Consider the following 17,654-nt stretch of genomic DNA (forward strand, 5'->3'; position numbering starts at 1 on the left):
GAGCAGAAACGGCATGATGCTTTTCCGGGTGAACGTTGGTAGCTGTGCACTGCTTTACCTGCTGTCTGGCCACTCCGGATGTCTTTTTTTCCTGCAGTGAGCCTCGGCATAGCCAAAATCCGTCAAGTGTTTGTTTTTTAAATATCATATTAGACTCATTGTGTTGATGCATTTTGACGTGCTTCACCTCCGAGGTATTTATCCGTTGCAACACGCAAACTTCCCCATTCAATCGCAGTGTTGAAGTTCTTCACCACCTCAGGATTTTTTGCCACACACTGGTGCAGTGTGAAGGAAACACGGGATCAGCTGCACACACAGGCTGTGAAATAAGATAAATTGTTGTACTCTCATTCTATATTATTATTTTTAAGTTCTAGAGCCTTGCTTTTCCTCTTTAACTTGAATGTTTTGTAACTTTGTTTGTTGGAATTATCCATTACACACATTCTACTATCCCAGCAACAATTATAACTTGTAAAAGAAGATTTTCCTTTAAGAGTTAGTTTGGTGAGCTACTTTAATGTACGTCAGTGGTGCAAAAAAGGATCTGAAAAATACAACCTCTTCTCCATAATAGTCCAGGATCTTTGTCAAAAGTTTAGATATTATGAAAAAGATGTAATTATAAGAAAGTATAGTCATTGTTGACAAGATCAAATACATGCATTTTATTAACTAGAATAATTATAACTGATGTACAGAAAGGTTAGGTTTCCTTTGCATTGAGATTCAAGTAAAAAAAAAAGAAACATGTAGTTGATAAAAACTTGAAACAATAACTCTCCTTTAAAATAAAAATGGTGATAAAGTTTGAATTAGATGCCCTTACTGACTCTAAAAAAAATCCCCCAAACTGCTGAATACGGTTTCTGTGCAAACTATTTAAAGACTTGTCACAGTGAATATTTCTCAGTTTCGCAGTGCCGCTGTGACTCCTTAAACACAACAACCATAAAAACTCGACTCTCTGCCACGGAAGGACTTAAATAGATCCACAAGAGTTAAGAACTGAGTAGAACATAAAGAATAAACTATACGTTTTGATATGTTTGCCTTAACTGTCACATTTATATAATTTTCTATTCAGATTAAACAAGACATGGTCTGTCAAGAGACACATTATGAATGATTTACTCATTTAGCTTCAAATACAGATTATGTATTTATAGATGCTGTTATCAAATATTTATTTCTAAACCTTATTAAACTCTGTAAATGTGAAAAAAATGAAAGAAAATATTGCAGTCATACAAATTTCTGATAATTTACTGTCTTTAGTATTACTTGTATCGACATGCACTTTACAGAAAATATATTAACTGTTCCCCATTTTTTTATATTTGGAATATTTTATATCTTAATGCTTATCAGTCTGAAGTTAGTCATTGTTTAAATGGTAGATGGGGACAATAATTGAAGATCAAGTTTGAGATTAGTGAAAATGTCGTCTTAATGCAGAATAGACCAGCTGAGAAGTCTTCTGTGTGGGTTGCCAACATTGACAGAATCTTGGTTATACTTTTGTCATATATTGAGAGTTATTTCACGTTTCTCACACTGTTGAGTGTTTTTTCCGCTCCAAACAACAGTCAATCTAAAAACGCAAAATGTGAGTGCAGATAACTTAGTCCCCTATTTTGTCACACAGTGGTTGAGATGTTCTAACAGAGATGTTGCTATTCCAAGAGCCAGAGAATGAATGTGTACATGCAGATTAGTGAAGCTGCCATTTTGAGTCGAGAACAAGAAATTATGTTACTTAGTAGGTTTAGAGTTGGGTTTTAGAAGCTCTACGACGACAGAGAGGATGATGCTCAGCTCACAAGCACTGGGTGCTGCCCCTCGGCAGGCCTCCACAAAGCCTGCCAGTCAGAAGAAAATGGGCTTTTATGGGCTTTAAGAGCCCAGAGCTAATATTACAGGCGACAGCAGAGCTGAGGGGCCACATAACAGGCAGCACGAGATAAATAAGGATTTGTTTTGAACTCTGAATCATGCAATATTGTGCAATAAAAAATACGGGGCTTCAAATATGTATTATATGTCCTTTTTAATATCCTGCTCTTAAAAGGCTTATTTGTTGCACCATTGCATTTTTTGCCATGTTTAAGGGAGGGATAATACCCCTCATTTTTTCCACAAAATTTCAAAAAGTCTGAATAAAATATCTTTCATCAAAACACTTATGGATTACAATACGAATGGCCTGTTGCTCGTATTTTCTATAAAGCTGTGTTTCTAAATTTTAGAAAGTATAAAATATTTATATTTAAAGTTCAAACTTTCTTGGCTGCTGTAGTTGAAGCTTTATCATCAGTTATGCTTTTAAATTATTTGGGCCATCCCTGGCAGATTTGGATTTAATCTGTAACATAGTATTTTTTCTTCAATTGAAAATAAAAACAAACCCATTATTCTTCAACATTATCTTTCTATCTTTTAGGAAATGTCTATTGTTATCAGAAACAAATGAGATGAACAAAGATAAATTTAAATCCATCTTGGCTAGGGGTATGGATAATTTTAACTATATTATGGCGTTGGTGTTTCAGTTAAAGGCGTCCTCAATAAGCATGTAAGAGTGATGGCTAAGGATATCTCCTGAATATTCTGAATGAACAACTAAAGTTATATGCTACGCAAAAAAGTCTCGGTTTAAATCGCATGTCAATAAACTAGTGTCTTCTTGTTTTATTTAATTGCATATTTATTATTTACCAAGAAGATAAAATGGCCTTGGAAGGGAGTGTGCCTCCTCGGGTTTCTCTGACAGCTTATATTCATTGAGCCATAGACTTTGGTAATAGGAAACAATATCTTTCATCCATCAGATTCCAGCTGTCTTGTTGTTGGCACTTGACAGATCAGGTTTGCAAGCTGATGCCATGCCAAGAACAATATATTTCTGTTTCAACATAAATTGTTAGTCTGATTGAGGTCCAGGCTGTTTACTGGTCATGTCAGAGAGTTGAAGCCTGCTTCCCAAGAAAATGCTTTGAAGTGCTTTTGCTCAGTTTTATCCCAGAACATGTGATGTCATTATATCTAAGGCTGTTTTTATTATTCATCCTCCCATTTTTCCTCATTGTGACCTTGTTTTCTCCAGTTTAGGAATTAATGGGGCTTTATGATTTTCCCTTATGTTAATCCTGTTTCTCAGTGAGTTAATAATTTTATATTCAAATGATTAACTCTTCATTTTCCTCCTGTTCCTTTTTTGTTATTTATTCTTTGTTTTACACATTACCAACACCCACTTACAACTTACAAAACCAGAATGCAGAGCTGTGATATAAAATCCTATTAATAGCTTTGTGATGTTATTAATTTTTTTTTTTGCCTTCAAAATAAAACAGTTGAATGAACATACTCTAAGAATGCTGATTCCTTCTTTTATGATATGTTGTTCATAGCTTTTTATTAGAATTACTGCTTGTGCAGCCTATAGTTGACAAGTTTCTTACAATTGCACGGACTCAAAAATCAAAATGAGTGAAGATCTAGAGTTTACCATCATAATATAGGGAGGACTTATATTTGGAATGCTAAATGCTAAATAACTCAAGCACAGACATTTCATAATGTTTCTTCTTGAAGGGAGAGTTGGTGACAATAGAGAAGCTAAATCTAATTTAAATCATAACTTTGCCCTGATTCAGTTGGAAAACCTTTGTTCGCTAGTCCTGTTGTTCTGTGCAGGTGGTGACAACAATGCAACAAGAAACTAACAACAAATCAGAATTATGATTCATCTTAAGCAGTATCTTTAGTCTCTGTCAGGAACTAAGGCAGCCTTGCTGTGACAGGAAGAATGGAGATGGAAAGCTGAAGTGCATATGCTTTTATTTTTGTTTTTCACAGTGACAGCACTGTGGAACCATCTGCAGACTTTGGTACATACAAGCTCAAATTAAAAGCTCATTATGCATTTAGCATCTTATAATGTGGGAAATTTTAATATATAACATGTGATGTAATAGTTTTCTTTTAACATGTTAGCTTTAATGGCTGTAGGGTCATCCGAAGTATAATGAGGCAGCACTTTATTTAAACAAACATAGTTGCGATGTAATTATACTGTCATTGAAATTCTGGTTCTTCATTATCGGTGCTTGAGAATAAACAATGGGATACTAAGTAGTAAATAAGATGAACAAAATGCATCATCCAAATGATTTTCTCCTTTGGATACACAATTTACTGATTTAAGATAAAACAAAAACAAAAAATCAGCTTTGTGTTTGTTGGGTGCATCTGTCACTCATGGCATTCTGGCCATTTTTGATTCAGTTCTAATAAAGAATTACAAAAGGGCACTGTATCTTTAAAACATAACAGAGGAGAAGATCCTTTAGTGCCTGCATAACAATGTAAACTCAAGAGAGTAACATGTGTCAGAATGTCTCAGGCAGAAAGTATGGACAGCAGACAAACACACAGCCAGCCTTTTGAGCTATAAGCAATAATACTTCTCTTTTTTGGAATATTGCTCTAAGGCTTCCACACAGGAGAAAAATATTTATAAAAATATAGCTTGGCAGCATTCTCTGAAACAAGAATATGTTATGTGGCACATGGGATGTCAGTAAGATTGTTCTCTCCAAGCAACAACAAGTTGTAATATTAACTAGCACAAGTCTCTTCTGTTAACTCCCCCTGGTTTCTTCTTTGGGTCACCGCATTTTATGGAGAAAAATGAATGGCATCACAGCTGAACTTTTCTGCACTAGGGTTTTCAACCACCAGCCAAGTCATCAATTCATTTAAATTCCAGAGTACTTACAGTTACTTTATGTTACAGCACTAAATTAGCCTTTTTCCTTAAAATTCTTGGTTTTCTATTCCTAATTAATTTGTTTTTGTGTGTAATTTTGTAGGAAACACTTAATTTAACATGGAATGAGGCTGAAACATAACAAAATGTGGGGGAAAAAAATTAAATACTGTGAGTACTTTAGCCTAGAAGGAAAATAAAATTGGTTATCACTCAAATATCCGAGATGATGATGGTTGAGATTGGGAAAGATCTCATGTTGCAGTTATGATGTAGAGCTATCATACCAGTAGTATCATCATAGCAAAGTGTTTTTTTTTTTACACATATCCTCTATATTTGTAGTGTTTTGTTACCAATCAGAATGTCAAAATCCACAAATCCCTCTCAGTAAGAAACTCCAACAGATGATGAAAATAGTGCTAACAAATGAGCCATGTAATTTTATATCAGAACTTAAGAGGATTTTCTGTCATTTACAGCAAAATTTTGATTGTTTATTAACTGAAATAATTTAAAAAATGTATGAAACCGAACAATCGTAAAATATTGTGTACATAGTTTTTGTCTATAGCATCAATCTTTGTTGATGTTTTAGGCAAACATCAACAAACATTTAAAAAATATTTATATTTTAAAATGAACATATATTAACTAATACATTTTTATTGCATTATACATAGTTTTTGTCTATAGCATCAATCTTTGTTGATGTTTTAGGCAAACATCAACAAACATTTTAAAAATATTTATATTTTAAAATGAACATATATTAACTAATACATTTTTATTGCATTATATTGCCTTCAGTTAATCTACTAATAAAATTTTTTGGAATGAAGTTAGTTTTTCATAAAAACACATCGTAGTTGATAGTATTAGATCCAAATGAGGATTTTAATTTCGTTAATATATTAAGTAGATCCTATATAAAAAAAACCCGATACTAAATAAATAATTTGGCTTGAATTAACTAAAAATCTAATCTAGGTTTGCAGAAACGTCTCGGACGTATTCACATAACAAGTAAGTTGCAAGCATTTATCATGGGAATATTCACGTCGAGGACATGTTGGAAGATTTAAGTGACCTCCACGTAGGATGAAGCTATTCTCGCTCTTCCGAGAAGTCCATCAAGGATATTTTCAAGGAACTTGAAAAGCAGTTCTTGTTGCCGCATGTCCCATAAGAGGGTGGGGAGGGGGATGTGTCTCGGGAGTTTCTTTCCTGCTCTGCACTCACAGAACAAGCTCTCTGATTGGCTTGAGTCCTGAATCTTAGCAGGATAATGCTACATTCAGAGAAACTCGGGGAAGCACAATTTAACTGTCAAATGGGGACAATTCTGTATTGAAGCGATGTTTGGTAACTTTTTTTCCTTCCTCTTTCAAGGCTAGTGTGGTGGTTAGACAAGTTGACAGTCTCTGAAGATGATAGGCTTTGCCAGAGCAAAGTAAACACTCAGGAAGCCTTTCGTGGACCTCGTTTAAAACACGCATTGATTCGGTGTGCAGAATGCATGGGAAAGCAAAGAGGACATTAGGGTTAATCAGAAATTTAACCCTGCCATATAACATTAGTTTAAAATTTTCTTCCTCTCTCTGTCTGGAGAGTTGAATTCACCATTAGATTCACTGCCTGGAGCTCGGCTTGTGCTCACTCTTTAGTCACAGATGCACTTTATGTCGGAGATGAGTTTAATGGCAGCATTAAACATCCGTAGCCTCAGGTGCTGAATGCAGATGACTGCGCCGTTTCTGTCAGGTGGAAAGAAGGAGTGACAAATGAGGGTGATCATTCTCTTATAGCCGTGCTATACGGTTGTACTACTCTTGCACAGGCATAGATGTCTGCATTTCACACATGAGCACAGCCATACACACAAATTGGATTCCCCCCCATAAACGTGTTCGCCGTTGTCAGTAATGTTTAATGATGAAAAATTTGGCAGGGGGAGACCGAGTGCTTTTCTAAATGTGCCTCAGTGTTTAAGTGTCCCTTGCAATTATCATCCATGAGACAGTGTCCTTTTTTTATTGATGACTGACGAAGTTGCAGTCCAGTGTTTCTCACTGCTGCTAAAGATAACACACCTGAATCCCCCGCGGTTTGTTTGACATGAAGTCATTATTCATCAACTGAATATTATGGAAACCGAGACCTGGAAATATGCATATAGGTGTGTGTTTCTTGCTGTGCATGTGTTGTTTATTGCCTGTGTGTGTGTGTGTGTGTGTGTGCGCGTGTGTGTGCGCGTGTGTGCGTGTGTGTGTGTGTGTGTGTGTGTTCAGGTGTCAGCACCAAGAGCCAACAGCCTTGTAATAAAACACTGGTAAAATATTGAAAGTCATAAAAAGACAGATAATTGGCTTTTTCAGGTTGGGTGAAATGGATCACTTCTAACACAGCAGTTGAAAAATGGCTGCTGAGAGGAGTGAGTCAGACGGATGGAGAGGACAGTGGAAGTTAGAGAATGGGCAGAAAAACCTTGTATGTATAGAAGAGTACAAAAAAGGAAATGAAGAGAAGAGAGAGGAAAATGCATGTCCTCAAAAAAAATGAAAGATTAAAGAGAGTGGTGCACACTTTTAGAGAAAATTGGTGCACTAGAAAAAAAACATTTCTTTATTTTTCTTTCTTCTTTCTCTGAATAATATAAAAAAAAAAAACAAACTTCAAAAGAAACACTACTTTAACTGCACTTGGACATGCACAAGTAGTACCAGATTCTGCCACTAGCTGGTGTAACAGAACATACGCATCTATCAATTCAAATTAGGACTTTGTATAATCTCTTAATTGCTTACTCTCACCGAGTCCTATTCCCAGCAATCACATGCTTTGCAGATGTGCTGTGTGTGTATTTGTGGCCGTGTGCATGTGTGTGTGTGTGTGTGTGTGTGTGTGTGTGTGTCTGTGTGTGTAAGAGAGAAAGACAGAGAGAGCGAGCGAGGAAGAGAGAGAGAGTTATAGAAAACGTGAAATAGAGTGAGAGTGTCTGGCTACCAGCTCATGACAGTGAAAAGACAGATGACCCTGAGTGGAGGAACGGCCTCCCTGCCTGTATAGCATCTATCATCACTGAACAGACTTGTCTTCTACTGTTTGCTGCACTTCCTTTTGTGTGAGTGTGTACGTGCTCGTATGTGTGGGGTAATTACCCACAGATGAAACTCATGCTTAGCTGGAAAATAACTTGTCTTCCCTGTAACTACAGACCACAAAAATCACATGCATGGATGCACGTGCACCCACAGATTCACAGAACACAATACTGATTCGCTTAAAACTCCTGGAGGGAATTTCAACCGGGAACCAAGTCTTTGAGATATCCGTGATGTGCAAGTTTTGGCCCCAACATGAAGATGAGTCACCATATTTCACCAGTTTGTTTTTCCCCAGACAGCAGCTGTTATGCAAGTGTGCTCATACGGCGCACAAACAGCATGTTCTTCTTTACCAAAGCTGCTGCTGTCATTATGCATTAACCACTGGTTTTAAAGTTTTGTCGTTCTCTTAATGAGTTCGTCCGCCCGTCCGTCCGTCCGTCCGTCCGTCCGTCCGTCCGTCCGTCCATCCGTCTCTACCCTCTTCAAATACAGTCGCAAAATAAGTGTGAAAAAAAAAAAACTTAAGTTTGAAAATTTGAGTCTAAAGAGTATGGGATTTTGAAATGGAAAATTTGTAGGAATGTGAGAGAAGGTGGAAGTAGCTACATTAATTCTGAAACACTTTTATTTTATGTGATAGAACACAAAGCACAAATTATCTGTGTTAGTGAGGGAAAATGATGTGTGGTTGTAAAAACCTTTTTCACACTGAAATCTGAAGTGTGTTGTTCGTTTGTACTCAACATCCTCTAACTTGACACCCCTAAATAAAATCTGTTTTCAGACGCATCAAAGAGAACAGCTTCAGATTTACCTTTAAAAAAACAACGATTGAGCTTTACAAATTTTTAAGTCACTAAAGTCTCAAAAGAGAGATTAATATATTTGAACTATTCAGTCGTAGAATAACGATAAACCATCCTTGCTATGTTGCGTACAATCTAACTCAAATGTTTAAACAGTTAATGTGTGAATAAAACCTGATGTGTGAGATACAATTAGAAAAAAGTGACATTTCAGGAGCTGTTGTCTAATTTAAGTGTTTTACTGTGCTGCAATAAAATTATTATTAATTTCTGGGCAGCAATGAATAAGAATTAAGAAAAAATGTAATGAGTTTTCCTTGTCTTTTTTTACAGTTTCCCTCATGTAAATAATTTGCAACACTAAGACGGCTAACAAAAAGTGTCATGAAGTAGCTGAATTTATTTTATCAGGAGAATTTGAAGTGTTATTTACAGAAAAAAATAAAATAAATAAAACTTCAAAACCTTGTAAAAGTCAGACAAAGGGTAAATGTGTTACCCTCTGAGAAACCTACACATGCAGTAAGACAAAATACAAAACCTTTTGACAGAAAAGGGGGAAAAAAAACAACTTTGTTTTGGCGCTGCACTCTGCTATTTGACGCAGCGCTCAGAGAGAAGAATAACTGACTGATCTTTTGTCATTTATTTTTGCTCAACTCATCCCTCTTGAATAGCATGTGGGGCAACTGAGAAAAAAAAAAAAAAACACGCCGATAGTTCACCTTATCCAGAGATGTCAAACAGGATCAAAACACTACAAACATTACCGTTTTAGAGTGGGGACAAAAACACCCACAGCCTCTTGACAGACACCGTTCACCTGTCCTCAAAAGGCTGCCTGTTTCCTCGACATTTGTCTGAGCGGCTCAGCAGAATCCCCAGAGGGCGACCTGAAGCTTTGATACTGCATCAACTCAGTGGAGTGGCTGTCACGACAAGAGGGGGCGGGGGACGAATGGGCTAAGGGGAAGCTAAAGAGTTGGTAGACAAGGGCTGAGGAGCAGGGTTGGGTGGGGCTTGCTTTGGGAGGAGTTGCAGATTTAAAGAAAAAGGAGACGTTATAACTTGGAGATCTGGTAAAGACAAAAGCAAGTCGAAGCAGTTCCATCTTTTCAGAATATACAGTTCTGAATTATTTCGGGTTATTGATATTTTTGTGATATTCTTTTGGTCTAAAAAAAAATTGAGTTTCCAGCAGAATTTATTGTCTGACTTAACGCTCTCTGCCGCTGTTTACTTGGTCATTTTTCTGGGCGAATGAGACAGAAGGCCTCTCATCTCCTCTCACCCTCCTCTAAATGGCCATCAGTCAAAGCGAACATGCTCGCCTGATGATAAAGAGCTCCACGTGCTACTGACTGCCTCTTTTACTGCAATCACTCCCTCTCCACCCTCTCTTGTTATGCAGAGTATGAACTCAGAGGGTGTCTGTGTGCTTTTTCAGACAGGAAGGTGGTATTTCACAGCTCACCTTTTCAAAATGTCATAAAAAAGTGGAGATATGTATGCTGATGTCAAAGTATCACAATTTAACTGGGAGTTGTTAATGCATAAATTAAGGTCACGTCAGCATATTAAATTGTTTTGTTTTTTAACCAGTTTCTTGATGTGCATGCGAAAAAAAAAATGCATCATGAAATGTACACAGTCGGTATGCTTTTCTTATACCTCTAGTTTGATGTTTTAAAAAATTAAAGTTCAATCCTTTTTAATAAAGCAGCTGACTAAACACCCATTACACCTCTGTGTATCTGTCTTTTGTTTCTGTGGTATAGTAAGATGATTCATAGGAAAATAACACTCCCAGCATCTTTTGACTTATTTATCAAAGTACGATACACAATTTGATCACCAAAACCACTAAGGATACACTGATTTATCAATGCCAATTTCCTTAATTTTGGGAAATCGGTGATCAGCCGATTTTTACATGAGAAACCGATCTTAACCACCAATTTTATCTACCTCGGCAAAGGTATTTAAACCAACTGTTATCTTCTTCTGCTCTGCTGTGCGTGAGGTTTGAGTTGCAGACCGGCCCAGCAGTTCAGGTCTGTATGTTTGCAGTTAACAATAGTCATGTCACTGTTGGCAACTCATCAACTTTCTTGCTACATTTAGCAACATTTTAGACAAAAAAAAATTGCGATCTGCCAAAATCGGAATCAGCAGGTCAGGATTTTTATTAGATCGGCATAGGGTGCAAAGGGTGCATCCCTAAAAACCACATGCACAGTGAAAACTTTGTAAAGAAAAATTGAAAGCTGAAATTCAAATCTAATAACTTTTTGCTCCAAGCAAGAGGGTGAACAACTCCTCTACGGTGGTGGCCCGCAACCTTCCAAAAATCAGCTCAAGAAACCCAATTAATTTTAACACAGTATTTTTCAAATGGTAGAGTTAATTAAAACAGTAGTTAAGTTGAATTTTTTGTGATAAAGTGAGTGAAATTGACTGAGCTTTAAAGTGTTATCACTTTGTAGAGAGTTTTGGAGGCTAATTAGTCATCAGGCTTTACAAATGTGCCTTTTTTCGAAAGATTTTTTGGACTATCTGTAAACCTCGTATTTAAAGTTTCTTGTGTACATCTCTTCTACTGAGAGAGCTCTTTGAACACACACACACACACACGCAGTCACACAATTGGACGATGTCTGTGCCTTTTTCACTGGTCACGTACGATATCACACAGGGTTTTTGGAATTACTTGGATACCACAAAACAGCTGGTATCGCCACATTACTGTAGAATGTATCATCTACACTATCAGTGCTCACCAATGGCAACAAGGACAGCAGCAGGGAGAGCTGAAACCAGGTCAATGATCCTGTTTTCACGCTGATTCATGCTATTATTACTTTTTTTTTTTACTTCTCTTTGCCTCTTCTCCAGGGAACTGAGTCGACCAACCAGTCTGCTGCCCACTGAATGTAGCGTGGGGCCTGGTTTAGGAAAGGATGACGACCCTCTACCGCCGGGGCTGGAGAGCCTTCCGCTCAGACTGATGCAGCAGGAATGCACAGCGGTCAAAACCCTGCTTTTAAGACTGAGAAGGACATTACAGGAGGTGGGTGATGTATTTTCACACAGTAACAAGTATATGGTCACATTTGATGTGGATTTACAGTGCTGCCAAAAAGTAATCATTCCCTGATCACAGAACTTTCATATGAAATGCAGTTTTGAAGAGACTATCCGTTTTACTGACGAGAAACAAAGCTTTCCAAACCAATCTGGCCCTCGGTGAAAAAGTTATTGTCCCCTCAGACAACTTATTTTTAAGTGATTGCTTAATCCTATGGGTCAAGCAACTGAATAATGGAATTGTTGGCAAAAAAAAAAAAAAAGATTCTGAAAATTAATGACTTAACATTGGGATTCTCCTTTGCACAGTGGGAAAGTTTGGTTTAGACAGCTAATTCTTAAATAGTTTAAGAAATTAAACCATTTAAAAACTGTGCCTTACTTAGGTTATTGTTGTCTGTTGATAAAAGTTGTTCAATAGTCTTGAACATGTAGTGTGGCAAAAACAGTCAAAATCTTTAGAAATCCTTGAATTTCTCCATATTTATTTCTGCATGTTTTGTCCACTTTAGAAAATGTTTGCTGCTTTGTCTTTGTGTTTTACATAAAACCACCAATAAAATACATTGAAGACTATTGTTGCGACATGAGAAAATGTGAAAAAGCTAAGTGCTCTACTTTGGACTGATTAGGTTCTAAAAGCATCACATTATTATTTTTACTGGCATAAATTTATTTCAAAACTAGCACTCTCTCAATTGTTTGTCTCAATTAATCAGCTTTATTAAATCTCATAAAAGTGGATTCCTTATTTTTACATTGTCTCTTTAATCTTTTCTTTGCGTTTCTGAGGATGAAGCTATGATATGTCTTTAAGTGCCTGCCATGATACTGTTTCTGTGTTCTCAAGCATGCAGGCAATGCATGCAGAAATCATCCAGTTACAGACGATAACTTTGCTCCTTAAATGTCTATTTAGAGCTTTAGCTTTACCTCAGGCAATGAAACCATCTGATTATGAATGTTTGAAATTCAATAAAATTACCTTCACATTACTATAGGTTTGATTGATGCTAATGGTCACTTAGTAAAGCATTGACACGTTGCAATAGTGTAGTTTTGCAAGGTTTAACTATGCAGACCATAGGTTTGTATTAACTGCCTACTCATGCAGTCTTGTGAGTCTTTAAATGGTTGAAGACAAAAAAAAAATTATTTAGTGCCAATTTCTGTCAGGAACATAATTATCTTTTTTAATTTTTTGTTGTTGAAGATTTTAATTGTAGTTATGCACCACTACCAGTTATGCAGTTTCATAAGTGATAAATGTGGTTTAAGTTTTGCATTTTTGCCCAAACCATGCCAGAGGGAAATCTGAGTTTTTATGTGAAATGACAGAGGCATCAATGAATTGACTATGTTTCTGGCTGTGAGTTTATAGTAATTTGAAATCAAACAAATAATAGGTAATAGGTCACACCATAGTTGAATCAGTTTAAGACAAAATCACACCACAGACTGATACTCCCTCAGAAAACATAACTTTTTTTTTCTTCTATGATGTAGCTGTTTTTCCACATAAACGGTATCAATTATGCACCTCATACAGATAATTTATTTTATTTCATATTTCATACATATTACTAGATTTTAATAATAACACAACATAGCATGTTTCACTTGGCTCAGGTCTGTCCCACACGTCACATCACAAATACAGACAGGGGACCCCCCCCCTTTCACTGCAAAGGTTTTAAAAACACTTGCAGAAGTCTTGGGGAAAGCATATCATGGTTAAATATTTTCAACATACACAGATATGTTTGTTGAATATGTTGTTTTGTGATCTAATGCCTTTTTGTCCTTTAACTAAATCACAAAAATGCATGTTTAAGAGTGGTAAGACAGGTTCTAGCTGCCTTGCTTCTTTCCCCACTTTGTGCATTTGCAGTTTTTGGTACCTGTATTCCTGACTATTTTGGTGAATCAAAGTGAGACGTTTGCCACATGCTACTTTGTACATGATACATGCCCTGTCATAGAAGCTTTCAGGTCTCTTTGTACCCACTTTGACAGCCAATGATTTAAAGTTCTAAGCTATAATCTACTCATATCTTCTCCGTTGAGATGGGGTTATATGCCACCCATAATGCAAGCTTGCTTATAGGTCTTTTGGTCTGCTGAAGGGATCAAAATCTGGTATATTTCATTAAAGCCAGTTGACCCAAACAGTGATTATACCTGCAATGTAATTGTTAGGTGTTATACATTTTCAGAAAAATAAATGTAATTTATACTAAAGGAATACTTGAGCAATGTGGTTTCTGAACATATTTACTCCACAATTCAGTAAAAATACTTAGTTATCAAGATAAATAGAGTATTCTTTTGCTTTTATTATTGCAGCATTTAGCAAATAGAAATACAGTAACTTTGGTAATTCTAGCTGACCTAAAACAAGAGACATCTGGACTCATTTAATTTCAGACAGTGAGAGATGTGTGTCTTTTTTCGGTGCATGTAAAGTTCTGATTTCAACTGTAACTTCCTGGTTGGTATGATAGCTAGGAGTCTGTCATTCTGATCTTATTAACTTACCTAATTAAAAAAGGTTAGTTTAAAAAAAAGACAAGAAATTGTAAGTTACTCTGCATAAAAATGTTTGTAAATTGGTACAATTCAGTTGGCTGGACTGTTTAAGCCTTGACTGGGTGTGACATGGTACAGAAAAAAATGAAGGAGCAACTTGGTCCAGAACCTGGCAAGATCCTTTTAACAAAACAACAAAAAACAAACAAACACTTCAATACCTATATAATCTTCTAAAGATCAAAGCGAGCAGCTAACGTCAGCCCACTGAGGCATATGTACGGCTTTCTCCTGATCTGTTTGCTGTTCATAGCTCTGTTTTCTCTCCAAGGGCCACAGAGACGGAGCAAGAGAAACACGAAATAGTAATTTATAGAGTGACATAAACTAAAGGGATGATGAAGTTGCAGAAGAGAGAAGGGGTGCACAGCAGCAGAACATGAATATGAAAGAGGAGACACTTTGCCCTCTTTGGTTTCTCTGTTGCATCATTAACTTGCAAATTATGTTGCTGTCACGGTCTTTGGGCTTTAATTTGTGTGCTTTGGTTTGGTGTTCTTGCTGTATATCTATAGTATGGTTGTTTTTGTCAGTGCTGCTTTCTTCTTTCCCTGCACACCTGGTGTTAGTTTTCTAAGCACCACACCTGCATTGTGTAGGTGTTTCAGCTTCTCTGGCATAAACAAGGTGTGTTGGAAACATCTAGTATTTTAATGTGTGCTACGCTTTAAAATGAGTCAGTCACTTAGGGTTAGTGTATATTGTGGTATGTTTTGTCCACTAGAAATTGAAATCTTTCGGAAAAGTAGTGAAAATATGTTGTACTAAGACTTGGCCATACGCTGGACATATTTTATCTATCATTCTTTGTTCTGCGGATGAGATCTCGTGGAATATTCCAGAGCAACAAGTTGTTTACCAGATGAGGAAAGGGAACATTAGGACACTGTTAGAAATATGAACCGACCAAAAAGGATTACAAGCATTTCAGATCTGTCTTGTATGCACAGAAAAGCAGGCCTTGGTCAAAGATTGATGACAAGGAAGAAATGGTAAGCAAACGGGGCTTCATCCTGGATTGGAAATTTCAGCTGGTCTTCATTAAAACTGATTGGTTTCGTTGAAAGTTACAAATTGGCTGAAAATCTGACAAAAGAAGAATGACTTTTACACCACGTTATTTATCACATTGTAAAGTGTTTTATTTTAAACGTACAAAGTACTATTTTCTGTGACAACATGACTTGTGCTAGTAGGCTGCAGTCCTAATTGCTCCTTCCTGAATAGTTTTCTGAAGTGTCAGTGCTCAGCTTGTGTCTGTGCTATAATATTGTGTCAGGTCCTGCTATTTCATTATTTGCAGTGTTTTCTTGACGAAGCATGGCTTGTGTTTAAAAGACTGCTCTTCCAGTGATTGAACACTGAAAATTGTCTGTTTTAATTCTTCACTCCCACGTGCACCATTGGACTGTATCAATTGTTTTCATTTGTTTCATGTGTTTGACAGAATATTTTTGGTCAGTTGAATTTGCAGCTTAATTTGTTAATTTTTGAAGCTATGTTTGCCAGCCTATCATTTTATGCTGCCAAACTGCAGCTTTGTTTTGGAGTTTGAACTGTTTTAAAATCGCTTCCATTGGATTTTTAAGGAGAACAGCTGCAGACTTAGTTGCTTTTGTTCTGTTGCTGGAAGGAGGGTCATAGTCTGGGTCACAGCTTTATTAAAACCCACAGCATTATCATGATAAGAAAGAGCAGATTTTAAATACTGCAACATATGTTGTGTATCACAATAACCCCAAACTGTATCATGATATTAATTGTAAACTATGTCATCCGTCCTAATTGACGGAGCTTACTGTTGCTAGTGTTAGCATGCTAACACATATAGCTTATCAGCCCAGTGTTATGCCGGAGCTTGTTAATAACTCATCAATTTGTGCAACATCTAAATTCTAAAATAAATATGGGATTTTTGAAAGAAATTAATAAAAAAAAAACAACAAAAAAACAAAAAAAACACGTCAGGATCTGAGATCTTGCAAAGTATCAGCAGACACAATCAGTACAATTAATGATGTCACAAAAATGACCACAGGCCTTATATCGCTAAACCTCTTGGTATTCCTAGTGTTTACTTTGCACATTTGGCCAGCCATTCTCCGTCTGCTCCTAAATTATTTCTCTTTCAGCAGTTTATCCTCTTGGCTGCACAGAGGGAACATTTCTAAACTGCTGCTGTCTCGTGTGTGCGTAAAAGCAGCCTCACACAATGATCCCCATTTGTCAACGTCAGCCATGGTTTCTAACTAAAGTGTGATGTACCATTTGTTACAGTACATAGTCACAGCTCTTCCGGACATTGTTCTGAATCCCGACATACCTGTTCCAAGTCTGTTGTTTGACTCTAAGCCCTGCAGAATTGCTTGACTTTTTCTGTAATTATAGGAACAAGTTTGTTGCATTCGGGTTCCGGTGCTTTCTGAAAATTCTTGGACAATCTTGGAAGTCTAGTTTATAGATTTATTTGATGGAGTATAAAAGGGACATGCTAAGAAATAAAAAAATAGAAAATAAAAATAAAATTCTATGAATAAAGTAAAAATATTATGAGAATAAAACAGCAAGAGTATAAAGCTGAAATAATATGATAATAAAGTTGTAGTATCACAAGAATAAAACAGTTACATAACTTTATTCTCATAATTTTATAAATTCTATGTTTGATTTAGATAAGGATTGATGAAAAAATATATATTTTTATCCATCCAATCAACTATCCACCCTCTGCAGTGTCTCATTTTTGCTGGTTCCACTGTTAAATCCTGTCCACTGTAGAAATATTTGTTGTAAATTTATACTGTAACTGTTATTCTTTAAGATTGGTAAATAAATAAATAAAAATATTGGCAACTTTGGAATGTGAGCCCAGAAAGTATGAAGTTTTGACATGTGTGAGTTGTGTACACAATGTGTGAACATTTCTCTGGACTCCTAGAGCTAAATAGTGTGCGGTATGGTGCGAAAAGAAATGAAAACCAGCACCGTGCTGGAGAAAGGCTCGCTAATAAGCATAGTATTTCCTGTCTAGTCTTTCTACCATGTTGACCCAGGAACTATGATAACCCTGATATTTTGAAAATGGCGCTGTTGTCCTATAAAAACCCTGAAGTCAATTAGAGGGAGTGAAAATGAATGTCCCTTCTCTTATTTAAAGGCTTTCACTTCTTGATTTAGGAGACGTGAGTGTGTGATTAAAGGTGTGCATCTAACTACAAAACCTGCTTTTCTTTCTGAAGCCATTCATCATCTGTAGACATTCAGTTTCAGTGCAGTGCAAGTCAT

General features: G+C 36.5%; 1 protein-coding gene across 6 annotated transcripts in view; it reads left to right on the forward strand.

Moving 5' to 3' along the window:
• ccser1 (coiled-coil serine-rich protein 1) overlaps window positions 1-17,654 on the forward strand; it is a 134,928-nt gene that overhangs the window by 32,603 nt on the left and 84,671 nt on the right. For all 6 annotated transcript variants that reach the window (XM_016669507.1, XM_016669509.1, XM_016669508.1 and 3 more), the window contains one exon: window positions 11,589-11,763. In XM_016669507.1, the coding sequence (XP_016524993.1) occupies window positions 11,589-11,763 (175 nt within the window). The remainder of the gene's footprint in view (window positions 1-11,588; window positions 11,764-17,654) is intronic.

The sequence above is a fragment of the Poecilia formosa genome, unplaced genomic scaffold, assembly GCF_000485575.1.
Source record: "Poecilia formosa unplaced genomic scaffold, Poecilia_formosa-5.1.2 Scaffold25, whole genome shotgun sequence".
Classification (NCBI taxonomy): Eukaryota; Metazoa; Chordata; class Actinopteri; order Cyprinodontiformes; family Poeciliidae; genus Poecilia; species Poecilia formosa.